Source organism: Mesocricetus auratus, unplaced genomic scaffold (assembly GCF_017639785.1).
Source record: "Mesocricetus auratus isolate SY011 unplaced genomic scaffold, BCM_Maur_2.0 Super-Scaffold_100045, whole genome shotgun sequence".
NCBI classification, from domain to species: Eukaryota; Metazoa; Chordata; class Mammalia; order Rodentia; family Cricetidae; genus Mesocricetus; species Mesocricetus auratus.
Genome location: NW_024429222.1, coordinates 1,294,450 through 1,321,274, shown reverse-complemented (window position 1 = coordinate 1,321,274; position 26,825 = coordinate 1,294,450). Strand labels below are relative to the sequence as shown.

The following is a 26,825-nucleotide window of genomic DNA, read 5'->3' as shown; positions in this document are numbered from 1 at the left end:
ATGGGTTAGTATCAAGAGGCAAATGAGAATGACCTGGATCTATGGAAACCATCAGTTATGTGTCGAGAGTGCTTTGAGTAAATATGTATTGTCATCAACATCACATCACTTTTTACCACGTGTCCAGCACTTTCTGAGTGTCTTACTTACATTAATTCATCAATTCCTCAGAACAGTCCTTTTATTATCTGATTATACAGATGAAACAAGGTAAGTAACTTGGCTGAGAACACACAGCTGGTTAATAAGAGTCAGGAATTTAACAGATGCAGTCTGGTCCAAGTGTTGTGACTATGGTTCTAAGCCTCTCTGCTCTACATACAGAGTAGAGTGGAGCAGACCACACTCCATCTAATTATGGGTGAGATGAAGTCCTACTGGACAGTCTTCACAAACGAAACTATTCTGCTAGTTCAATTTTTGCTCAAAGAGATGAACTATTGGTATCTTAGAAGCACACTTTCAAACTCTATCTTTTCCATTTCTAGAAAAGTAATTTTAGTTTAGCATGACCAAAACCCTAACTCTGCCCAGGTGCTGTTTACTCAGTGTCAGCCAGGAACTCTCCATTAAATAACACCTGACGCGAATCAGTGTGAACAAAATCATCTCTTTTCACAGCTACCTTTATGTCATCGATCAGCAGCAGAACATCCTGAGACATGTAGAAGTCACTCAGGTCAAAGATGATGGGGTAACAAACCACCGTCTTTCCTAGGATGCGGTAGATCTGCAAGGGGGAAAGAGAAAGCAAACAGATACAAAACACAAAGGTGCAGGACCCTAAGTCTCAACCACAATTAATATTGATCCTCATTTCTGAATAGCAGAGTAATAGCTTACAAAATCAATAAAGTAGTAATTTTAAAGCTTTTTTTTAAAGAGTCAGTATGATGGTAAATATTTCTAATAAGGTTGAAAAGCCCTATGCTTGAGTAAATATTATTATAAATGTTTTACAAAGCTTAGCAATGACATGCAGTGAAATGTTCATTTATTCCCAGAAAGCTTCAGTAATACAACACTCAATAAGTAAGATTTATGTGCATAAAATAATAATTCAAATAAATGCCTCCAGCACATAACGAAATGTGACAGGGGGTGGCCAGAGACCAAACATGACTTCAGCATGCAGAATTGCTACCCAAAGAGCACTCACCTTTGATGTACCAAGGCAGCCAATGGGCCTATCTGGCCTTCCAGACAGCCCTAGCTTTTCATTGATACCCAGATGGAAATAAGCCTGTAAGACACAAGTCCCTTGGCTTATTAAAGACATTTCTAGAGAAAAAGATGCTGCAGAAACTCTATATAGGATCAACAATGTAGCCAAAGAATGGTGGATTTGGGGTAACTGAGTTTTTGAGAGCAAAACTTTAGATTCACTTAGCAACATTCTAAACTGTGTCACTGTTAAGGAATTGGTGAAAGTGTACAACCTGCATGGCTTTGATTCATAAAGCAGCTCAAAAGAGACAGATGCTTCCTTGTTGTTACAAAAAAAAAATTCATCCATTTAAGGTTTAAAAAAAATCAGGGCCACACATCATCCATTGAGTTTCTACTTTCAAGTGTATTTTATTAAAATGGCAACGTTTTTTTTTACTGATTTGTTTTCTGATATCATGAATTTCAAAGTACTCCAACCCAAAATGTTGGTCTTGTTTCTTTTCCGACCTTATGCAACAATTATTTGGCTCTGGTATATTTTGAAAGGGGTGTATAAGTTATTGCATAAGCCTGAAGAAGCATCAAAAGATTCTTAAAGGACACAGGCTAAACATGTGTCCACAATATATGCATGGATCAGTGGGTACACATTACATGAATGGTTCCTATAATTTATAATCCTCTTGATGTCCCAGTTAATGAGCTTATTATGGCAATGCTCCAGACGATGCTAAGAAAGAAGCGTAGAGGACAGAAAGGGCCACAGTACAGCAGCAATGGCCGGGATTATTATGAGTTAAACACATCCAGCCAGGAAGCCTCCCCACTGCCTGATGAAATGAGCGCTCCATTTGGTTATTTAAAAAATGTTTCAAGTAATATCTTTGGATGGCATGCAATTATATCTAGAAATAATTTCTTAGACTTGCTTGACCAAGAGACCGTACTTTCTTTTTGAAATGTAATACCTGTCTTTTCAACGTCTAGAAATATATATCAACTTACATAGGTCTTTTTTGACAGCCTTTTTGGGTAGAAATGACATTTCATAGTACTGTGTTAAAATATTTGGGGGTCATTTTTCCAGCTTATTAATGTGAATGTTCCCTATTTTTCATTTGTTCCACCTTTTACTGAGTATTTGTCCTTTTTGTAAGATCGAAGGCTTTATCCTTTGAAGTAAATATTTATCCAGCTTTCAATGTTAGAAAATCTGAGGACTACATAGTAGGGAAAGCATCATTCACTGACTGGTGTTTCAGTATTAATATATTTTTCAACTAGGAAATTTCACAACCAGCTTTTATGTTACCAGGTTTTTATGCTTTATATACTGAAATCTGCCATTCATCTGTAAACTGCTCACCACATGTGTGCTGTGGAATGCAAAATAAATAAGTAAAATGTAGTAAAAATTTAAAGTACTCCAAATTTTAATATGTCTAGAATTAATTTGTTTTCCCATTTGATGACATTTTAAAAAACCCTAAATTTTTCTAAATGGATAATCAAATGCCTCCTATACAATATGATTGTGATCCAAACTGTTTGCAAATAACATCATCATATACAAAACTCCTGTGTATCAGAGTTCACTCTTATGTCAGTGTTGATTTCTCCTTTGGAATGGTGCACTCCTGAGGAGAGTGTTCCCTGACTGGCACTGTGCCTGGTGCATGGCTGGTAGGTACCCAGGAAATACTTGACAGATGAATGGGTGAGCAAACTATTGTGAGTGTCCTTCCAAATAGCCTATTGTACAAACAGCAGTGACTTTAAGCAACTGCTTGGAAGAAATACCCAGCAGCACCATACTGCACAGGTGCACGGAGACTGCAGCCCACAATACCAGATTCAATACTTTTTCACAAATATTTTTACATTTTCTGAAATAACTGTGTGACTAAATTATGCTACATTTCTTTTGAGTTAGTAGTAAAATCAATCAATTATACACAAGTTAAAGTCAGCCTACTTAGGCTGTACTGCTATGCTTTTTTTATAGTAAAAAGTCTCCTTTTTTTCCTGAACAAGGCAGGACAATGGCAGTTAAGTAGGCAGTGTGTGGTAATGCTGCCTCCATGCACATATACCCATATACCTAGCTTTCTGAGACACACAGCAGTGCTCAAACACCCAGACATACAGACATGCCTCAGACCACATTTGTACTGTACTCAGACCACCATGATGTACATCTCACCAGTCACCACATTCCAAGCTTTAACCACACAGGGCAAAGGCCTGCTTCCAGCTGTCTGTCCTCATGTCTTCCTTAGTGTGCTGAGATAGGGTGGAGCTCCTCAGAGGAAAAGGAGCGGTGGCTGGTATTAGATTATGTGTATCCAATTAAAATTACCAAGGAGACTTTTTATTTTAAAAGGCAGACTTATAATGGGCAGCATTATGTGTGTGTGTGTGTGTGTATGTATGTATGTACATATATGTATACATACATGTATGCATATATGCTAAACAATGTATCTTAGGGGAGGAAGCCCACATAGCAGCTGGTTTGGAAGACAGGTTGTTGCCACAACCAACACATATTCTTCCATACTGATACAAGCACAGAGAAGCTAGGTTCTTGGTCATAAGTTTGTCTTAAGCCATATCCTACCACCAAAGTATAAATCACTTGCTAACACCATTTTAAAGGAATAAAATGTAAATCAGGACATGCTTCAGATACCGTGTAATAGAATGTTTTCTGTTGCTTCTGTGATCCCATAGCATTTTGTTCAAATACCTACTGTAGCTGTTATCAGAGTGAACTATAATTAATTGTTTTTTTTTCAATGTCATACATACCACTAGACTCAGAGGTCATTTAAGTGATAATCAGTGTTTTGCATATTCCAGTTGTTTGCTAATGAATGGATAAAAGCCACATTCAGGTGGGTTTTTTCCCCCATCTATACTGACTGTCCTTTTACATATGAATTGCATGTCATCTGGCAGAAAATTATCTGCCTACCATTAACAATGTGGTCATATTAATTAGACTTGAAGAACGAGACACTTGTCAGGGACTAACCTTCTGTATTCCCTAGCACTGCCAGTGAGAGGCCAGCAAGCATCTCAGCTGAAACAGCCTGTGCCTGGCTGTACAAGCATCCAAAAACACAGGTACCTCAGTACCCATCTTCAGACTAGTTCTCAAAGTCAACTTTTAATCTCACCCCAAATAGCCATGTTGCTACATCAAACCCATACATTATCATTTAATTTCTTTAGATTCAACAAACCAAACATAGAGGAATTATTTCACCTTCCAAAAAGTAAAGCAGGGAAAAAGCAGGGGCAGGAGGCAGTGATTATAAAAAATTATTTAAAACTGAGGTTTTAAGGTGATATGTAGGAAAATAAAACTATAAATGATGATTTTACACATGACAACTAAAATTGAGAGTGATTTGTTAAAGTGCTAACCTAAGTATATTAATTGATTTCAACAGGAAAAGAAATCAACAAGACCCATGAAAATAATGTATAAACACACACAATGAAGGATTTTGTTCACTGTTTTGTAAGTTGAAATATGATAAAGTGGACTTGTTAGCTTAATTATCAACTTTAAGATAGTGATCTTCTCTCAGGATTTAAATTTAACTATGCCTCTTGCTTTTGAATTAAGTCCAGTAACTTTGTTTCAACACCTCTGCACAAGGGAGAAAGCAAAAACACAGAATCACTTACTTTCACAAGCTCCTGCTGGGGCCAGATCTGAATAGGCTCCACCTGCTGAGGTGTTTGAGTTTGAATACCGTATGTATTGAGAAAAACTTGAAGGCTAAATAGAGAACAGAGAGATGAGGTGGAGAGGGAGGAAGAGAGCTGTTTTTAGACGTTGCATTTATAGTTCAGGAAATGTGAATGAAGGAGGCAAAAGGGAACAGACAATGCTAACTTAGAACATATGGTGAATTAGTTACTATCTGCAATACACCACGTACAGTGGAATCTGAAGGCTTTGATGGCTTCTTCCCCAAAGTATCAGGAGCTTTGGGAGTGGGGGCAGTCAGAAAGGTGGCAGTGATTTTGGTAATCTCTATAATGGTGGGTACTAATTTCTCATATTCACATTTACATGAAAAGTGTGTTGTATGACACTTAAGGTCACACTGATGATATGCCTGAAACTGCCAAGGTTTATTTCTACTGCCATCCTCAATATGATAAACATAAGCCAATCATCCCCTCCCTTTCCCACAGAAGAATGCTGCCTCTCATACCGCTGGCTTTCTGCTACAAGTGCTACATGAACCACCAAGTCGTTTTCCAGTGGACCCTGGAAGGCATAAAAAGAGGAAGAAGAAACATTGAGAAAGATTTGGTCATGGCCAGCTATAATGAGAATCAAGGACGATATTAAGTATCTCCAAGCAGTTCATTAGAGTGATGGACACCAGCGGTGCCTTTCTCTTTTTGCCCGTCAGTGTCTCACTAATCAATTTGATGGTGTAGACAAGAGTAACAGAACACCAGGAAGGAGAGTCATAAATCTCATCACTCCTAGAGAGACTCGCTTGTCAGGGTTTTTTTTGAATGATGCATAAGAGTAGTTTGGGGACTGAGAGTAATTTTCCATCACTTAACTCTGAAGGGAAGAGGAGGAACTAAAAATAAAAAGTTCAATTTATGTGCTTTCCATAAAAAAATGACTGAGTTCAAACTGTTCATTTGACATCTTAACCATATCTAAGGTTATTCCCTTTGCTGTTAGCCAATTTTCCTTTGGCACTTTATATATATATCAAATTGCCTTTTTTCTAATATATAGTTCCCACATATTTGTAAATATAATTAGCATTATGTTCATGAAATATTAGCTGTTGGATTAAGTAGTTCTAATCAAAGATAGTGTTGGGTATTTGCTACTGTTGTGGATGATATATATTATACATATATAATTAACATATATGCTAAAATGAACCCAGTTTCAAGCCTGTATAAATTATCCGTATTAGGGTGCTCTGACAGTGCTGATCTTCCTAGGAACAAATCCGGCAGTCCCAATAGTATGCTATGAAACATTTGATTTACTGTAAGTTTCTGTCTACAGTATGTGGGGTGGCAGGCAAGAAACAGTGGAATACTTATATTAGCAGTAAATGTCATAAAATCAATAGGAGAGTTCCCAGAACCATCATGAAAATGACATTACAGGCATACTGCCATATGATTTAGGTAAATGTATAAGAGAGATATGACAACACCCAGCAAAACCAAGCACACCTTACAAGGTTATAAACTAATATCTGATAAGACTTTGTAAATGACTGTTTCTTAAAACAATGAGCAAAGCTAATTATTCTGAATATCATCAAGATTTCTAATACAATAGAAAACCATTAAGCTGATGAGACCTAGTAATTACTTTGTCTCCAGGACAAAGGTGTTTATGTATTTCTTAGTAGACAGTAAGTCAACACACACACTCCAATACAGCCCCTGAGTGGTCAGCACTATTTTTCTGAATAACAGGTGGGCTTGGGGTGACACTGTTGCCATTGTATGTGTTCAGAACGAAAACAGCCAGTACACCTTGAATCCCGGTGAGTACTCAGGCTCATTAGATGCCTGAGGAAATCTTGACAGGATAGAAAACCAGCATATCACAGAGTTCTGACTCAGTCATCTACCAGATGGGTTGCAAGCCCAGCTCCACACCCCAGCCCACTCCACATAGCAAAGTGATCAACAGGGGTGGTCCCACCACAACGCCATGCCTTTCAAGTCAGAACCATTTTTTCCCATTTTAAAAAACCAATTATTATCTAAAGATTGCAAATGTGCTGACCACTTCCTTATCAGAAAGTAAGGTAATTAGTACTTCCTGAGTGACAAGTTTCTCTAATAATAAAATAGTTTCAACTTCTAAAGTTCCTCTCTCTCCTCTTCCCCTCTCGCCAGCCCTGTGATCCCACTACTCTCCCTTTCCCATCATTTATTCATACACAAGGCTCCACATTCTTCCATAGTTCAGCTAAATACAGCTGTGCCCCTCCTTGAGGCACTCAAAGCCTAAGGAAGAGATGGAGAACTGCCAACTGTGACATATGTCCATGATAACATAAAATCTTTCACAGCATTTTACTAGGATAGAGCTACCTTGCTGGGAAAACTATCTCCAGGGTATATAATATTACACAGGCAAACCATACTTTACTTAAGGAATGCTTGCTTTAATAGACACTTGGATGGTTTCTATTTTTTTTTTTTTTTTTGCTTCTGCAGATTTGTCTTTACTTCAGAAAATTAAGACTTTTGGGAGATAACAAAGTGCTTCACATATTCAACATAAGAAACACTCTCCCAAAGGGCACTGCTGCTACAGCTGTAGTTAGTTATTTTTACACTTACTGTAGGACAGTTGATCCTCTTTGGTGATTTAAAACTCTATGCCGCCCTGGATCCACGATTCTAAGACGTGTAGATCAGTCATTATCATATATGTAAATATGATGGCTAGTTCTTCCCTAAAGAATTTCAAGATATCTCAAAAGATTACTGCCATCTTCCTTAATATAAATGTTCTCCTTTAACCTTCAAATTCGGTTGCTGCAATTTTTACCCTGAAGTGGGACTTTAACCAAAAGTAGGTCCACACTAGACACAGCGACTAGGGACCTGAGGCCTGCGGCTTCCAACACTGTGAGAACCATGGTTTATAAGCCGCTCAGTCCATGTGTTCTGTTTCGGCAGCTGAGCAGACTGCGATGCTCTCCATCTCTCTCTTCTCAAACTTGAAAAAAAACCTTTCTGCTCTAGCCAGTGCAATCCTCCCTCTGTGCTGCTTCAGGGATGGATGACCCACACACTGAGGCCCCGTGGAAGTTATGAGTATTCATTCCGTTCCTTTCCGTTCTCTACAAGCTCCCTTCACTAAATTGCAAGGCTGGGATTCAAACCAGTCTAGTCTTTTCTTATACCATTATAGTGTGCCTTGCTAATGTGTTGCTAACTCAATAATAAATCCCGCTAGCTCTGGCTATCCCGCCCCCACCCCCACCCAGCTCTGCCCGCCCCCACCCCCACTCAGCTCTGGCCATCCCCCCACCCCCACCCAGCTCTGCCCGCCCCCCCACACCCACCCCCACTCAGCTCTGGCCATCCCCCCACTCCCACCCAGCTCTGCCCGCCCCCCACCCCCACTCAGCTCTGCCAGCCCACCACACCCACCCCACCCCCACTCAGCTCTGCCCGCCCCCCACACCCACCCCCACTCAGCTCTGGCCATCCCCCTCACCCTCCCCAGCTCTGCCCGCCCCCCACCCCCACTCAGCTCTGGCCATCCCCCCACCTCCACCCAGCTCTGCCGCCCCCACCCCCACCCCCACTCAGCTCTGCCCGCCCCCACCCCCACCCCCACTCAGCTCTGCCGCCCACCACACCCACCCCACATACCCTAAACACATTGCAACCTCCATCTGCACTGTCACTAGTACCCCACTCAAAGATGCCATGACCTGTACTTGGACAATTAACTGGCCTTTCTATCCCAACGTTGACTCTGCCATTCATAGCCTCCATCCTACAGACAGCTATTTAGAAAGTGTAAATTCATCATCCATAATTGGCATCCTACCTAATCCGCACATACACACGACACAAACTCTCCAATGGTTTCCTATCACCCGTAGGACACGAACCAAACTGCTTTAAGGATGCCTTTCCTGTTCCAGGTCCTGCCTTCTTTCCCATCATGTTCTAGTGACACTGGGTTTCCTTTGCCCCTTGAACATGGCAGCTGGGTTGCCATCACAGGGCTTCTGCAGGGGCTGCACTTCCTTAGAATGCTTTTCCTACAGATTACTGAATGAGCATCTTCTCACATGGGTCAACTGTGGTCCCGCCCTCTTAGGGTCTTCTCCTTCCCCTATAGATGAATCTGCTCCTCCATCCCACTTCACCTTTAGGTCTACCTCAACGGTCCTGTCAGCTCCAGAAATTGTGTTACGCTATCAATTGTTATTCAGTCCTCAAAAAGTAACTCTGTGAGAGCAAGGACTTCAAGCTACCTTGTGTTTACTGTTCTGCTCCACTGCCATTACTCTTTGATAAATGACTGCCCAGGAAAGTCTCCCAGTTCAGTGTTTATCTGTAATTTAGGTCCACCACACATGGAGAGATTCAAAATAAAAATGACATCATGTAAAATATTCACAAAATTTGGTTTACTACACAAATGGTATTTATACTATTGTTTTTCATATGACTCCCGAAGTTACCTTTATCTCTGTTTGTTTTTGCTCACTCACCTATACACTGAAAATAAAAGTCTACTTCAGGATAAGGGATTAGGGATATAATATAGCCCAGCACACACATGACCCTATACTCAATCTCCAGTGCTGGGGGGGAAAAAAAACCCTGAAAAAACGAAAACAAAATACCTACTGTATAACTGTGATGACTGCACACACATTTAACACTATAATCCAAGACAACTAATTCCACCACACATCTGGCGTCATTCCAACAGCTTCTTTGGTGTTCAGCTTCACACAGACCTCTGTTTGTCTTCTGTACTTCAGAGCCAAGTTATTTTTCTTATATCACTGACTTGTATTAAGGAAGTAGCCAATTGTTGAACAAATGAAGAGAAGAATGGTGAGTGTTTAGGACATCTAGTGTCTCTCAGATAAAGCCAAAACTCTGGAAGGACTTTTACAATCTAGATGCAACATTCTCCTCCCTGTTTACACTAAAACACTTCGCTAGAAAACATAGTTCATTCTCTCCCATCTCAGTTCCTGCCTGCTGTCCTTCACATTAGGACTGCAATTCTCTTCTCTGTCTATTCATATCCCGACTCTTTTGAGTCAGTCTCCTCTAACTATGGCTCCAAAACTCAGAGTGTTCATGTTATCTTCCATCTCTGCTAGCAAGAGCAGGTTCCCACAACAGTTACTGAGTACTCATCATAGACTATTGCAGGCCATTTTTGAAAGAGTTATCAGCTTATGGAGTGTTTATGGGTGGTCTATATAATGACAGACTTGAAGGACCCTTTTTCACACTAGGAATGGACACAATACCTTGATATTCATTTGATGGCTTGGAAGAAAAACATGTTTGGTTTCCTGATTGCAATACATGAATCCTAAACATACACAGCAAATGTCTGCAAATATGGGGCTGAGAGATGGCTCAGAGGTTAAGAGCTGGCTGCTCTTTCAAAGATCTCTAGTTCAATTCCCAGCAACCACATGGTGGCTCACAACCTTCTCTAGTGGGATCTGATGCCCTCTTCTGGCATAAAGGCATACATGAAGATAGAGCACTCATACATAAAATAAATACAAATCTTTAAAAAATTGTTTGAAAATAAGCAGGGTTTCTAACAATAAGAAATAATCATAACTAAATATATACTCATTTCTATAAACAATCATGTTAATCATGACAATGTTAACCCATAGTTGAAAACATTTGTTAAAAATTTTCATGTCTATGAATAAAACCAGGTTGTATGCTGTTTTTACATTTCCTACCTTGACCACAAACACATTACATTAATTTGCAATATTAACCATTTTTAAATAGATAGAGGAACATTTATGTAATACCTTGCCCGTCAGCTGGGTAGTACCTAGATTAAAATTGCAATTCATCTTGCTTAAAATCTGAGATGATAATTAAGGCATTGCATGCACATCTGTCTATATTTAAGTTTTTAAATTACTCAAATCAGGCCAAAGTAGTAGCAGGAGAAGATTTGCACCTGGGAACTATAAATAAACAGTATAATAAAGTTGCAAGGATGTTCAGAGAAACTGTAATGCGGGTGTGTCCCCAGACTTTTCTCTCTTGTTCTTTCATTTATCTAGTGCTTTTCAATAGACAATTCACCCATAAGACACAAAAATGTTAAATTATGAAAAGTTTTCTGTAATTTGTAACAACTGCATCCACTCACCGAGTATACCACCATCTCACATACAGGGAATTGCAATGATTATTCATACCTCTTTCTAGGTTAGGTCATTCCTATAAAGCAGGCAAGATTATATAGAAACATAGAATACTGGTGCCCTTTTCCACGTAGTGATCATAGTTCATGGTGTTCTTTTCACATGTTAGGACACAGAACATAGAACATGTCTTCATATTCATTTTGTTTAGTAATTTATTCTATAGCTGTCTCATGCTGATTAACACTACCTCACATTTTCTTTTTAAGCCACCTGAGAAGCCAGCCTACTACACTGAAATCTCTGGAAATAGCTGTGCTCATATAGTGGTACCATTAAACATTACATGTTAATTTTGCTTTTAAGAGATAAACACTCAACCTAACTCATCCAAGGCATTACTACCACTGAATTATGTGAGTCACAAGAAAACTATTATAGGAAGAGATCAATAGGCCCAACTTTGAGGAAGAAATGTGGCTCTTTTCTTCAAGACAATGGCCTGGAAAGATACACAGATGTTCAGCAGCAATTTATTCACAGAAAGTACAGCTTTCTCATAAGATGAGTCTTGTTATTTCACTGCCAATTTTTGTCTTCTGTTTTGGTTTTGGAATGTTAATGTTTAAAATGTTAGTATGTCTCAAGAGCCTGCTACATGTCATGTGTTATTCAGCACTCTGTTGTACATCCTCATGGCAATGTTTTAAAAATTAGGAAACTGGCATTGAGAGAGAGGTTGTGGAATTTCTTCAAAGTCACACATCTCATTGGTAGAAGGGAACTTGACTGAAGTTATATCAAGGGCTGAAGTCAAAATGGTGTTTTGTCATAGTATATATTTCACAGATTATGCGCTGCTGTTACTGTATTTAATACCAAACACAGTTCTCCAGAGATTCAGAACTCACACCCTATGCAGACAGACAAGGTAAGGGAAAGAAGTGGGAAAAGAGAATCATCATAAGGAAGGGCTTGCAGAGTACGAAATGGGATCAGTTCCGAGGGTTGGTGTAAGTTGTCCTGGATGAGTTTTCATCACCTTGACACAAGCTACAGCGATTTGGGAAGAGGGACTCTCAATTGAGAAAATGCCTCTAGAAGATTGGCCTATGGTCACATCAGGCATTGTCTTGACTAATGATGTGGGAGAGGCCAGCTCACCACTGGTGCCGCCGCCCCAGGGTAGGTGGTCATGAGCTGTCTAAGAAAGCAGGCTGAGCAAGTCATGAGAAGCAAGACAGTGAGCAGCCTCCTCCCTGGCTTTTGCATCAGTTTCCGGCTTCTAGGTTTGCTGACTTTGATGATGGACTTGGGTGTGGAAGTATAAGTAAACGTTTTCCTTCCCAAGTTGCTTTTAGTCATGATGTTTATCACAGCAACAGAAGCCCTAAGACAGCTAGACTCAGGAGGCAGAATCTGAAGTGATGGTGTAAGCCCAATCCAAAGGCTGAAGACCCAACATCTAGGAAGAGCCCAAAGGCAAGACAAAAGCCAGTGTCCCAGGTAGTTCCACTAGAGGAATCCTGCCTGTACTTAGAAGGTTGGCCCTATGCTGTTGAGGTCTTCAACAGTTGGAGATGGTCGAACCACAACAGGACAGGCAATCAGGTCTACTCTATTTGGACTTAAATATTAATTCACCAGAAATACCTCATAAAATCCCCCAGGAGAGCTGTCCAAATGTCTGGGAAGTCTGTGGTCTAGTCATACTGACACATAAAATTAGCCATTCCGTGCTTATAGGGAAGTGTAACTTTGGTGCACTCAGGTGGAACGCTGTCACACCCCACCAATAGCCACTTGGGATAAGGTTTTAGGATAACTTCAAGTACTGCCTATAAAACACACTTTTAAAAATCTGCTTTTGAGAGAACAATTTTTTAGTGCTTATCAATTATATTAAAAAATCAGTTCTATTAAATAATCTATACAGTATGGAAAACTCACAATTTTTATTCTGCAACACTGCCCTGAGCTTTGCTGTAATTCACTTCATTTTTAATTTGCCGTATACTGCATAAGATAATCTGATGTGGATGACCTTTTACTGAAATAAAGACAAGGGAGGAGAGAGAGTGGGAAGAAAAAAATAAGTCAAGAGATAAATCCAAGGGCAGAGCATGTTTCCAGGGCAGTGCACATGCAGCACCCTGCCCTCTGCTCTGGGGGATTGCAGATACCCATCTAAGCCCATTAGCCCTCGGCAGGAGGTCTTGCCAGCATTGGCTTTTTATCATATGCAGTTTTCAGCAAAACCTCATTGGCTAAAGAAATTTAGCAGACACTTTGTCCATTTCAACTCCAAAGGAGATGCTGCATCACAGGGTCGACCCCCAGGAACTAGGACAGGCCACACAGTGACAGGAGCACCCAGCCTGTGACAGGCCACACAGTGACAGGAACACCCAGCCTAGTCACACAGTGACAGGAACACCTAGCCGCTGATAAAGGGTAGGCAACAACCTGGAATACCCAAAAGAAATAAGAGTGTAGTTAAATAGAAGTAACAGAGAAATAACAGCATCAAGCATATTTAAAAGGCTAAAACTGGCTTAAGAGTAGAGCTAGCCAGGGAGAAGTAGCCTAAAGGACCCATCTATTTATATATTAGAATAGTGTTTCTCTTCAATTTCATTTAAAAGTAAAAAATGAGTTTTAAAAAGCACTGGTGGAACAACAAAAAAAATTCATGAAAATGCCAGGCATTGGTGGCACACGCCTTTAATCACAGCACTAGGGAGGCAGAGGCAGAGGCAGGTGGATCTCTGTGAGTTCGAGACCAACCTGGTCTACAAGAGTGAGTTCCAGGACAGGCTCCAAAGCTACAGAGAAACCCTGCCTCGAAAACAAAACAAAACAAAACAAAACAAAACAAAAAGCACTGGTGGATCTTAGATGCAGTTTCTTTTTTTTTTTTAATATTTTTATTTCATTTGCATTGGGGTTTTGCTTGCATGTATGTCTGTGTGAGATTGTCACATCTTAGGGTTACAGACTGCTGTAAACTGCCATGTGGGTGCTGGGAATTGAACTTGGGTTCTCTGGAAGAACAGCCAGTCCACTTAACTGCTGAGCCATCTCTCCAGTCCCTAGATGCTGTTTCTAATGTCCACATGAACAGAGCAGGACAAGCTTGCTGACACTTCTTCCAGGGATGGCAATTACCCTACAGGAGAATACCAGGAACTTTAATACCAAGAAATTGATTTTGAAAACCGTTTCTCCTCTTTCAAAAGCACTTACTGTCACGTGATGCTTCTATATACTTATCCTAAAGAAATGACAGAGCTAAAGGCCTTGCTGCCTTCCCGGAAACAACAATAAAGCAGCCACACAGGCCCAGGCTGGGGAGCCCAACCCATGGTGCTCTCAGCTGTGATGACATGGAAGGGAAGGGTGGATACTGAGAAATCACCAGGACAACACAAGAGGGACCAACATCAGCAAACATCTGTGAATGGGAGATGGGAGGTGGGAGCAGCTGCAGGGCCTGTCCCGAAAGGCCAGGCTTTCACTCTTGGGTTTCTGTGTCCTTTAAAAGGACTTCATGTTATGAGTTACGACCAAAGAAAGCTCCCTAATGATAGGCAAGGGAGCCAGGGCTTAGAAGCATGAGGTTAAAAATGGAAAAAAGCAGTAAGCACAACAGGCAGGCTTGTTTTGGGGTCTCTCCTCTTCGTGCTTATACTGACTGGATCAGTTCTCTGGCATCAGAATTAAAAATGTCAGGTTCTCTTCTAGCAGAGTGGAAGAGGTGAGAGAATTCTGTGCCAGAGGTGAGAAAGGGAAAGAGTTTGGGAAACATTTTGTTCTTAGAGGAGAAGACACTCAAACACATTTGAAGAACCAGGTAAATTTGTAAGTTGAAGAAATCTAGAAGTCTGAAGAAAATATCTAGACAAGGTGGTGGTGCACACCTTTAATCCCAGCACTCAGGAGGCAGAAGCTGGAATCTCTGTGAGTCTGAGATCAGCCTGGTCTGTATAGACAATTCTGGAGCTCCAGGACAGAAAAAATAAAATAAAATAAAAATCCACACGGGACAGGCTAAAGCTGGAGGAAACGGCCAAGGATGCTTACTGACGGATGACGGCCTGAGTTGGAGCTGCAGGACCCAGAACCCAGTCCCACCAGCTGTCCTCCAGCCTCCCCATGAGCACCGTGGTACATGTGCCTTCTTGCAAGAAATGAATGCAGTTTAAACGGTTTAAAGTTGCATGAAAGAAGAAGGGCAAGTTCCTGCCTGGTGAAATGGCTTTCCTAACTTTCGGGGAACCAAAAGAGCACTGTAGTCATGACGAGAGGCTAACCTCAGTGCACGCGAGGATGTAGGAGTCCACTTTGAATTTTACTTTCTAAATCTTTTGGAGAACTTAAATACCTTTCACTTTTAATAATTTTAACTTAAGAAGTATAAAGATGGGCTCATGCTGAACAACATGTAATTCATATTCTTGGGCTGACTTCGTAGCTTTTCCATCCCCAGGGCACAATATGGTCACAAGGGTCATGACCAGCATCCACTGACCTTCCAACTCACCTTTATAAATAACCACAGGCTTCCACAATGGAAGACCTTTGTAAGTAAGGTTGGGAAACGTGATGGCCCAAACCAAAGTAAACAAAACATAAATATTTGCTGAAAACTCATGAAGATTCATGAAGTCATAGGAAAATTGTATGAACTATATGAATATACAGCCTTCTAGGTTCTAAATGATTTTCAAAAAATATTATTAGGCATTAAATTTGGGCATTTATAATCTAATATTTATGAGCAAGAATACACAATAAACTAGCTATATTTTAACCAAATAACAACTATTAATAAGCAGAGCTAATATTTTAGGAAACTAAAAAACAACAGTTTAAAAATCTACCTGAGTTAAAGCAATGGCTTACATGTGTATGAGTACAATCTTAATTACAAAGAGATTTAAGAAAACTGACAGATATAACAACAAATCAAGCTGAACATACCCTAAAATAATAATGTTCTCCACTTTATGAAAGAACTTCCTCAATACTACTCCCAATTCTTTATCAATTCAAACCTTCACTCATCATTTGCAAAAGATGCTAACAACATGCAATCTAATATATTATCAGCTTAAGAGAAGTAATGGGCAGCATAGAGCTAAAGTTAACAGGACACCTTCCCAGTTCTGGAGATCACAAAGAAACCACAGAATGCATGTTGGTTTTATATTCTGGCTGATATTGACCACGTTATTCCCTTGATACAAAAGCACCGTTAGTCATTGGTGGGAGAGAAGCGGCTATGCAAGCTGTGTTGTTTTAGGAGGGTTATCACAGGTCTAATGAGGGGAGCTGGAAATGCAGGAAGATGATATTAAATTCATATTTCCCAGCACAGCTGAGAAGGCCCCATATTTATTAGTACACCTAGGGTGTGGTTCTCCTTCCTGGGGATCTTCAGCTACTGGTCTGTGAGGGGGAAGGTGGTCAAAATACAGAACAAGGTTCTGATGGCTGTGGATATGAGGAGATAGCCCTCCTGGATATGACTGCAGTGAATCAGCTCAACTGTATTCCAAAGAATAGGAATATATCTGGGGAACCTGGGGACAAACCCTAATTTACATTAAGCGGCATGGTGGTCCTATCATGAGGCTTTGTATGTGACAGTAGGGCCCTATAGCAAAGCTCCTAGTCTTAGTCACCATATGTGCAGCAAGGGGAAAGTCTCTGGCAGAAAAATGTGCTAAGGGTCATGCTAGAGATAAATCAGGTCTCCAGGCTTAGAGACAGCTTTTAGATAAGGTCAGTCCTCTTGGCCCAGAGACAGTCAAGGGCAGGTAGGGAGCAGGAAGTCTCGCTGGGGAGGGTGTCTCTCAAGGTGTCCAGAACCAGCATGAGGGCAGCCTGTGCTGCATGAGACCCTATGTCCTAATTTAAAAAAAGAAAGAAAAAAAAATACAAGACAAAAATCAAGGAGCGGAGGGAAGTTCCAGGTAAAGCTAATTAATTTATTCATCAGGACACTCACTGTTTTTGTTCCACAGAGTAAGATGTCAGGAATGATCACTGAAACAGTATCAGGCCCTACTATTCACTGTGTATCTTTATTTTAGGCCATAAAGTTTATTTTCTTAGTTGGATCTATTTCCCTTTTATATTTCATCCATGACTAAAAGGAATATTCATTTTACAGATGAAATATTTTATTATATATCATGCTTATTACTGAGACTTAATTTTAATAAGTTCAGCAGGTTAATTTGAATGATGTTATTAAAAGCTCTCTTTAAATATGCAATTTAACTTTCTTAGTTCTGAAGTTTCTGATCAAGGTATTTAGTTTTTTAATAGGCTCTAGTACAAATAGTGTTGATAAGAGAGTTATATTTCCTTGGAGAGTATAGAAAATTACTTAAGGCTAACCCATGCATGGCTGTGGCAAAGTCAGCCTGGGTTTTCAGAAACATCATGGATGCCTTGCCTATTTTAGTCTATCTTATTATGATAGTCATAAGAATTTCTATGATTATTCCTTCCACTTGCCAACTCTGCGATCTCCTGGCCTGGGGACTGCAGGCAGACCAATCAACCACAAGCCTGCTGGGAGCACGGGTCTACACCTGTCCCCACTCAGGGCAGAGGTGAGATCTAGCCCAGTCTCAGGCTCCACTGACTTCTGCTTGCCCATGCTGGGATCTCCTGGCCTGGGGACAGCAGTCAGGTCTACTCGCCTGGTAGGTGGGGGGGGGTAGGAGAGCGGAGAGGGAGCTGAGAGAAAGAGAGAGGGAGAAGAGTAGGGGAGAGGAGGACATGCAGGAGCAGGAAGGTTGAATAGGGGGAAGAATTCCTGAAAAGAGCAGGATGAGAGATACCATAATAGAGGGAGTCATTATAGGTTTGAAGAGAGATCCATCACTAGTGAGGCTTCCAGAGATCTACAAGGATGACACCAACTGGCAATCTAAGCAATAGTGGAGATGCTACCTTAAAAGCCCTTCCCCAATAATGAGACTGATGACGACCTTATATGCCATCCTAGAGCATTCATCCAGTGGCTGATGGAAGCAGAGGCAGATGCCCACAGCTAAACACTGAACTGAACTCCTGGAGCCCAGTTGCAGAGAGGGAGGAGTGATGAGCAAAGGGGTCAAGACCAGGCTGGTGAAACCCACAGAAACAGTTGACCTGAACAAGGGGGAGCTCATGGACCCCAGACTGATGGTTGAAAGGGTAGCACGGGACTTAACTAGACTTCCTAAATTTGGATGTCAGTGAGGAGGCCTTGATAATCTATGGGAACTCGGGCAGTAGATCAGTATTTATCCCTGGCATACAAATGGACTTTGGGAGCAGATTCCACATGAAGGGATGCTCTCTCAGCCTGAACACATGGGGGACGGCCCAGGCTTTCCCTGGATAAAATGACAGACTTTCGAGATCCCTCATGAAGGGCCTCACCCTCCCTGTGGAGTGGGTTTGGGTGGGTTGGGGAGGAGGAGAGGGAGAGGGAGCTGGGATTGACAGGTGAGGCAAGGTTGTTAGTAATTTAAATTAAAAAAATAAGTAAAAAGAATTTCTATGCTCTATTAAACTTTACTCCCACACATATAGGTAAATAAATTTAGGTTTCTAGTCCCACAGGAATACTCATTTATTTTTTATTTATTTTGCCAAGCTAACAGATTTAGTTGGTTTTGTTTCTTTGAAGAAGAAATAATGTCTAAAACTGGTTAACTATTTGAGGTCACAGTGACAAACCAACTTGAATAAAATTGAGTCATATGCAAATGTTCCTAAATCATCCAAGATCAATAAACCTTTTAAAACGGAACAGACTTGATAGATGAATCTAAAAGGAGGAAGAGCTGTAAATTCAGTTAGTAAAGTATTACATAAATACATACTAAATTATGAGGCCACATAGCCTTCTTTTGAGCAGCAGCAAACTCAACTTTCTGCACAGATGGTCTTCTGGCCATGTGACTGCTCCTTAACACAAGCTACCTTCACAAGAGTTACTCTATGTTTACTGAAAACCTAGACCACAGAAGACAACAACATGAGTGCTGGAAGGGAAGATTCTCAGGTCAAATCTTGCCAAACAAGTCTAGATTTGAGAGTGATACCCCCATGATGCTGGCAACGAGACAGGAACCACCACCAGCAGCGGACCTGGAGGGGCACTCTGCAGTACAACAGAGCACAGGTGGGAGCAAGTGAGAATGACACGGAAGGATTGAGTAGAGCTTGGAGCAGCTAGCTCTACAGGGAGCTACTCAGCTCCACCGCAGGACGTTTCCTCCGTTGCATTAAACACACAGGCTTATACTGCCTCCAGTGCAGCTAGACACTCCAGCAAAGAGCACCCTTCATGTTCCAGCACTTGTCAAGGACAGAGTGATGTGGGTCAGGATTGCTTCCTATCAGACATTTGGCTCACAAATGAGGCTAGCCAGGAAAAATCTCCCAATTACATTCTCCACTTCTTATTGGGGAGGAGACTACTTAATGTCTGAGAATAGTCAGCACATTTATTATACTATAAGCAATCAGCTAATGAATCACTCCAGGCACACAGCAAAATAACTACCAGGAGGAAATGGAAACATCACATTAGTGAAAAGGACAGAATTATTCTGGAAATTATGCTTAGTGAAATGATCAAGAAACAGAAGAATGACTATTGTGTGATTCTGCCTACATTATGCGCCTATAATAGGCAAGTTCAGAGACAGAAATTATAACAGGCTTTACTCAGGGGTGGGGGGAGGCAGAGTTGTCATTAAATGGGTTTAGTTTTTGTTGGAGATGGAGATTATTAAAAAGGTTTTAGTACGGACAGTGGTGATAGCTATAAAATATTATCAACATTTTTAATGTAACATTTGTTTTATGAACGGTTAAAATGATGAACACTGTATATATTTATTCCACTTAGAATTGTATGTTAGAAATTACTGTTAAGATTCGGCAAATAATGGCAACTGGAGATTAAACATGCAAAGAAAGGAGTTTGATGCCTACCTTATATCAGACATAAAAACTAAGTAAAAATGGGACAACACATCTAAACTTAAGGGATAATACTGCAGAATTCTTAGAAGAAAAGGTAGGCACAAGCTTACAATTTTGGACTAGGCAATAACTTCTAGACATGACACTAAAAGCAAAAGTAATGGAAGAAAAACTAGGCTTCATCAAAATTTAAAATTTCTGCGCTTCGAATGACAACAGGAAGGTGGAATGATGGTTTACCAGTAGGAGAAAATGTTTGCAGTACTATAAAGAAATTATCTAGGACACAATGTAACTCAATTGCCAGCAAATGCATGAAAATATGATTAAGTTTTGTAACTAGGGGAATGCAAATCAAACACAGTTAGATACAACTTCACCCTTGTACACTGGAAGGAATGCAAACTAGTGTAGTTATATGGAAGAAAGTCTGGCAGTTCCCTGAGAGTTCAATTGGAGCTTAGTGCATGACCCAGCAATTTCTTTTAGATATATCTAAGAAAAATGAAGACACATGTAACATAGTAACTGCATTTAGAGGTTGGCAGCAGGATTATTCATAATGGCCAAAGCTTAGAAACAACTCACATGTTCATAAACAAAATATACCATATACTTAAAATGTCATATTGTTCTACCATAAAATGAATGAAGTGCTGTCACAGGTAGAAATCTTAAAAATGTTATGCTGAGAAAAAAAATGCCAGTCACAAAATACTACAGATTATACAAATGGGCAAAACCACACAAAGTTGTTGAGGGCAGATGGGGCAACACAGAGAGGGCAATGACTAAAAGTCCAGGGTTTCTTTTTGGAGCAATAAGAAAGTACAATCAATTTTAGCAAATGAAGTGTAAAAACTATTGAAAATGCACTTTAAATCAGTGAATTTTATAAAGCACAAATTATATGTTAAGCTGTTACAAAAATACTTAAAATGATATTATTAGTGTTTTAAAAAATAATTTTCAAGAAATGTCAAGGAACACAAAACCCTTCTTTATTCATTAGAAGACCTATAAATTATCCACTTAAAAATCCTGAAAGGAGGAAAAATGCGTCCTAGATAGCTGGTTCTAAAAGACACTGAAAACAGTAAGGTAGCAGGCTGGAGTGCCCAGACATCTCAGAGTCTCAATACTGGCAGCAATTTGGGGTTCTGAGGGCCTGCACTCACTAGGCTGGGCCTTAAGAGGTTGGTGACCTAAAGCAACAGACAGACACAGCCAAGGAAATAAAAGGAGGCATTGTCTCACATAGGAACAGGGCATCAAGGAAATAAAAGGAGGCATTCTCTCACATAGGAACAGGGCATCAAGGAAGTAAAAGGAAGCATTCTCTCACATAGGAACAGGGCATGGAAGCACACCAGAGATCCACGCAGGGTCTCCTCACAGCTTCTCAACTGAGTCTACCCAGTTCTGTGCAACTGGGTATCTGAGGGAAGCTCAACGTAGCTACAGTGGCTTAGAGACTGGCGAATCTGTTCAAGCCCTGCTCCATGAAGTAGAGTCACATAAAGGTAGGTCCATCTACCAGCTGGGCCTAGTGACATAAGGAGACTCAGCACATAGTCAAGGATACACACAAATTTGAACCGATAAGAATTTCTCATCTGAAACTATGGAACCATCAACCAGGAATCTTATACTAAAACAAACAAACAAATCCTATACTTCAGGACTAAAGGCAATATAAAAATGCTCTCAACAATTGAAAACTATTAAACAAAGTAGTTGCTGGAAGACTTATTCATTGATAATGCAAAGAAGTTCTTGAACCAATAAATAACACCGGAAGCAAATAATGAGAAGGTAGATAGTGAGATAAGCACAGTGCACTGTTTTTCACTTTAATGAATTCTTTAATCAGATCTGCAGCTGAATAGAAAAAAACAGTTGGACTTGTTCAGTGACAAGAAGGAAAATAGTTAAATATTCACATACCCAACAACGTGTCCTTTACAAGGCAATATGGAGTACAACTCAGATATAGAAGGAGTAAACCACAGACACATTTAACAACTGGTGGTCTTACACAAGTGTTGTGTGATACTTTGGTTGTGTTCTGACAAATAAAGTTTGCTTGGAGTCAGAGGGCAGAGCTAGTTACTAGCTGACCAAAATTAACCACAGAGGTTTGGAGGACTGAGTACAGATAGGAGGCAGGAAGTACTAAGGCCGTGCTGAGAGCGGATCTTGGCCCTTTTGGAGGAAGGAACTGAAGAGGTACGAAGTCACTGGTGGCTGCTCCCCTGCTTCTCTGATCTTTCAGGTTCTTACCCCAATATCTGACACCTAATTTTTTAATTGATAAAGAATAGTTAAGGCTTCACAGAAGTGTTAAGCTATGCATTTAGTAAGAAAATACACTCTTCAAAATGCTAGCTATATTCAATTACTTAATATTCTTGAAGTGAAAGAAATTATAAATCACAAAAGAGAACATATGGGTGGTTTCTGGGGGCCAGTTCCGTGGCAAAAGAAGCAAGCATGCTCCTAAGACGGACAGACGTCTTGGTGGTGACGCGGTGACTGTGCAGTGACCCTGAACTGCCTGGGATGCAGCAGACGAGGCACGGCAGGTGTGTGTGAGCGCCACAGGCAGAACCAAAGTGTGCACCACTGCTAGCTGTGTTTTCAGACTGTCCAACTGCAACGCACAGGCCGCAGGCACTGCAGGAGGATTAGGGCAGCTTCCCGGCAACTCTGAGTTCCCTGTAATTGCTTGTGGCAGGGTTGAGGAAGGATTCATAGGAATCTTCTCTGTAATTTCCTGTGGCTTTTTATTCCTTTCAAATTAAAGGGTTAATTTTTTTATTCAATTAATAGCTAACATTTTTGATTGCTTCCATTTAAAAGTATTTTGACAATAAAAAATTTAAATAGTTATCAAGAAAACTAAGTCAAAAATAGTAAGAATGAACTAGTAGAAATCGAAGTATGACTGAAAGAAGTCAACAGAAGATTTGGAGCAAAAATGTAAGGAATGCTAAAAAAAACAACATAGAAGAGCAAGAACATACTCTGTGACAAATAATTAAAATTCTAACTTTAATCAAATGTCATTGTTAATGAAAAATTCTACAGAAATGAAAAGTATTTGTGAAATTATAACTGGCCCGCAGGGGAAGAGTGTTTACCTGCACTGGAGTCTGACTCACAGTGCACAGTTTGCTCAGGCTGTGATTTATACTTAATACCAGGTTTTTCTCAGGAGCCAACCTGTGTGTGTGCACATGACTGACACTCTGTGGGAGTCCTGGGCAAGCATACCTGAGCATCCTTCTGTGTGGCACTGCTGCACACTGCTGGGATACTAAGCACATCTCTGGCTCCATGGGCACAGAGGCTCAGCTTCATTTCCTCAAAACTTGTCAAGGCGCCTTTCCCTTTAATGGTCTTATCTGGCATGCTTTCCCTGTGCTCTACCTGTCTGTCTAGTAAGTTTCCAAGTTCGGTGGCCTCCAGTGTGAAGGCCAGAAGTAGACCTGAGACGCCTGATGCACTTTGCTTTGATGGTAGGTTTCTCCTTTTAGGCATCACCTGTATTTCACTACTCTCTATTCGATTTTGCGACATCTGGCAGAGTTTAAAGCACTTGGTCAATCCCAAGAGGCCCTTTACTCATGGATTCCAACACAGCCAGTCACAACCCAGCCACAAAACAAACACTTTAACCATAGAGAGGGCAGCATATTCAGTGCTATTTCTGAACCCTATATCTCATGTACGCAGCCCTAACAATGTTAGCAAGAGAGGCCCTTATTTTCTAGCCAGGCTGCCGATGGAGAGGGCAATCCTAGTTCCCAGCAGTTTCTGTTGGGAATCCTCATCCTGACACCCAGAAACTCTACACAGATACACTCTGCTCATGCTGCAGGAGAGGAGCCCCAGTCTGCACCCCAGACAACTCCTCTTAGCTAAGAAGTGGCTGCATCTAGAAGGCTTGCCATGCATAGCCCTCCAGCAATATTAGAAAATAATTCTGATATAAACAGCTAGCAGTGAACTCTCTCTACAGTTCACTATTACTGTTCTGTGCTCCGAGTAGGAGAGAAAGACCTGTACGTATATCGTGTAATGTAATCCATAGATAGCCTACAGCCTGCCTTACATATGTCAAACATGAAAAAAATTGAGTAATTTTGCTAGCCACGCCTCCTCCTATGCCTCAATCTAAGAAAAGGCTTAATATATTATCACCGAGGTCAAGCATGTGAAATACCGTGTAAATGACAGTCTGAATGTACACATGGTCTGAAAATAGCAGGGTCCTGGCACTGGATAATACACAGTTAGATAGACTCCTCACCTTACACTGAAGTAACCCTGAACACATCAAATGGTACAGGCTGGACACTGGCCTAAGATAAACGCCAATCCTTTCCTTACAGAGGATAATAGGCCAGTGAAATTTCTTATTTCATTTTAACAGAGCTTTTCTTTTCTTTTGAAAAAATTTAACATTCAGTCATTCATTATTTTGTGTGTATGCCTACATGCATGTGTGCATTTTTAAAAATAAGCTTTTGGATTTGTAAGCATATCAACAGCAAGTGCTGATGCCACTTTTATTAAATGCATGCTAACTGCTTGGAAACCCAGGCACACACTCAGGTTCATTTCCTTTCTCCTCAGGCAGTTTCCTCAATCTACACCATTTTCATTTTAACAGTCCTCATTACTGATATCATTTAATAGTTGAGGGTTTGCTCAAGTCAACATCAATCTTGCTGATACTGCAAACACTTTAGAGTGTGTTGACACAACACAGTCTAAATCCATAGCTGGTAAACATAAGAATTTCAAAGCCATTCCTTCCCAGAACATGGCACCCTGTGCTCAGAGCATCTCTCTTCAGTTACACAGTCCTGTCAGGGAGACACAGGAGGAGACATCACGCTCAGGGCCCTCCCTCTTCCACGGTCTCCCACTCCTGCCCCGCATCCATGACATCCGGAATCACCCCAATGAGCAAGAAAAACACATTTCAAATAAAACCTCCCCTTCAGTGAACATGTACATGCCTTTGGATAAATCTAAATTAAGACGTAAAGTATCTCTTTACCTGATTGGAGTATCGCATGCTCACATTACGTTGATTCTGGAGTGGGACAAAGCGCTGGACAGGGTCAATGTCTTTAGGACTGATTAACTCATCAGCTGAAAGAAAAGAAAAGGAAATCAAATGACATTGTAAACAAAGCACAAAATGCCAAATACACAACACTGTGGGCCAAATGAGACAACTACGGGGATTCCACTAACAAAGAGAAGACTACCCACTTTCCCAGAGTGATTAGATGGGTTAGGTCATAGAATAAATGCAAGAGTTTGAAACAGCAGAAAGTATACTCTCACGATGCTATGAATGAGAAGCTAGAGACAAAGACATTACAGAAATTCACAAATATGTTGCAATTCACTAACACCCTCATAAATAACCAATGATCAAATGAAAACTCAAAGGAAAATCAGAAAATACTTTCTATAGAGCACTTTCTAGCATATACATGGTTCTGTTCCCATTATTTCTCACGCCCAAACAGGGAGAGGAAGAAGAGAAGGAGGAAAACTTCCTCCAGTGTGCTTTTGATGAGATGAATGAAGATAAACACATCAAAATTTAGGGGAAGTAAAAAAGGTGCTGCTCATAGGGAAATTATCAACATGTATGTACATATTAAATAGAGTTACAATATAAAATCAATACCCTAACTTCCCCTCTTCAGATGGTGTATGAAGAGAGAAAACTAAATCAAAAGCAGGAGAATGGAAATTGCCAAAGTCAAAATTAATGAAATAGAATGCAGAAAATCAATAGAGAATATCAAATTAAAGCCAGGCACATAAAAAGCTAAAACACATACTGAGAAACAGCTAAAATGACACCCCCCCCAAACAAACAAGAACAAAGAGTGACAGAGAAAAATACTCAAAGACTGAAGTAGGAATGCCAAACAAAATGTATGGTCACAAGCTAGATAACCCAGGTGAAAAGGACAATTCCTGGAATAATACAAACTACGGAAACTAGCTAAAGAGGGCACCAGTGGGAGGAATTGAACAGATTATGAAAAATAAAGTGATTAAGACTTTAAATACACACACATCTTCACATGCATGCTCCTTCCTATACACAACACACACACACGCGCACACACACACTATACACACCACAATATACGCGACCAGCATAAGATGGTTTCATTGTTTATGTTAACCAAATAGTTAAAATCAATCGCTCACAAACTTTTGAACAGATAAAAGGGTAAACTCAGAATTGCCATATTATAAGAAAATTACAACCCCAAGCCCCTAGGAATACACACACATACACACACAAATTCTTAATAAAATGCTAGCAAACCAAATAGCATATAAAAGGAATTATATACCATGATCACATAGGATTTACCAAACAAGTGCTAAGACAGTTTAGCATCAAAACATCAATTAGTAGAATACAGCAATATAAATTATTATTTGTATATGTCATCTCAGAGAAAGTGTTGAAACTCGGGGAGAGACTACATATACAAAAAGTATAAGTAAATTAAAAAGCCATACATAAGAGCTAAACTGTAGACATGTTAGGAGTAAATCTTTGTGACTTATATTCCAAAGTGATAACCTTTTGCATACCAAAAGGCATTATTAATACAGTAAAATGATAGCCCAGTGGATGATAGAAAATAAATATCAAATTATTTCCCTGAAGTGATTTATGTC

General features: G+C 40.3%; 1 protein-coding gene across 6 annotated transcripts in view; it reads right to left on the bottom strand.

Annotated features, from left to right (window-relative positions):
• The window catches only part of Phkb (phosphorylase kinase regulatory subunit beta), a 183,520-nt gene that overhangs the window by 47,024 nt on the left and 109,671 nt on the right, over nucleotides 1–26,825 (bottom strand). For all 6 annotated transcript variants that reach the window (XM_013119905.3, XM_005079191.4, XM_005079190.4 and 3 more), the window contains 5 exons: nucleotides 25,162–25,256; nucleotides 5,406–5,461; nucleotides 4,870–4,963; nucleotides 1,160–1,243; nucleotides 626–730 (listed from right to left, as the gene is read on the bottom strand). In XM_013119905.3, coding sequence (XP_012975359.1) covers nucleotides 626–730; nucleotides 1,160–1,243; nucleotides 4,870–4,963; nucleotides 5,406–5,461; nucleotides 25,162–25,256 — 434 coding nt within the window. The remainder of the gene's footprint in view (nucleotides 1–625; nucleotides 731–1,159; nucleotides 1,244–4,869; nucleotides 4,964–5,405; nucleotides 5,462–25,161; nucleotides 25,257–26,825) is intronic.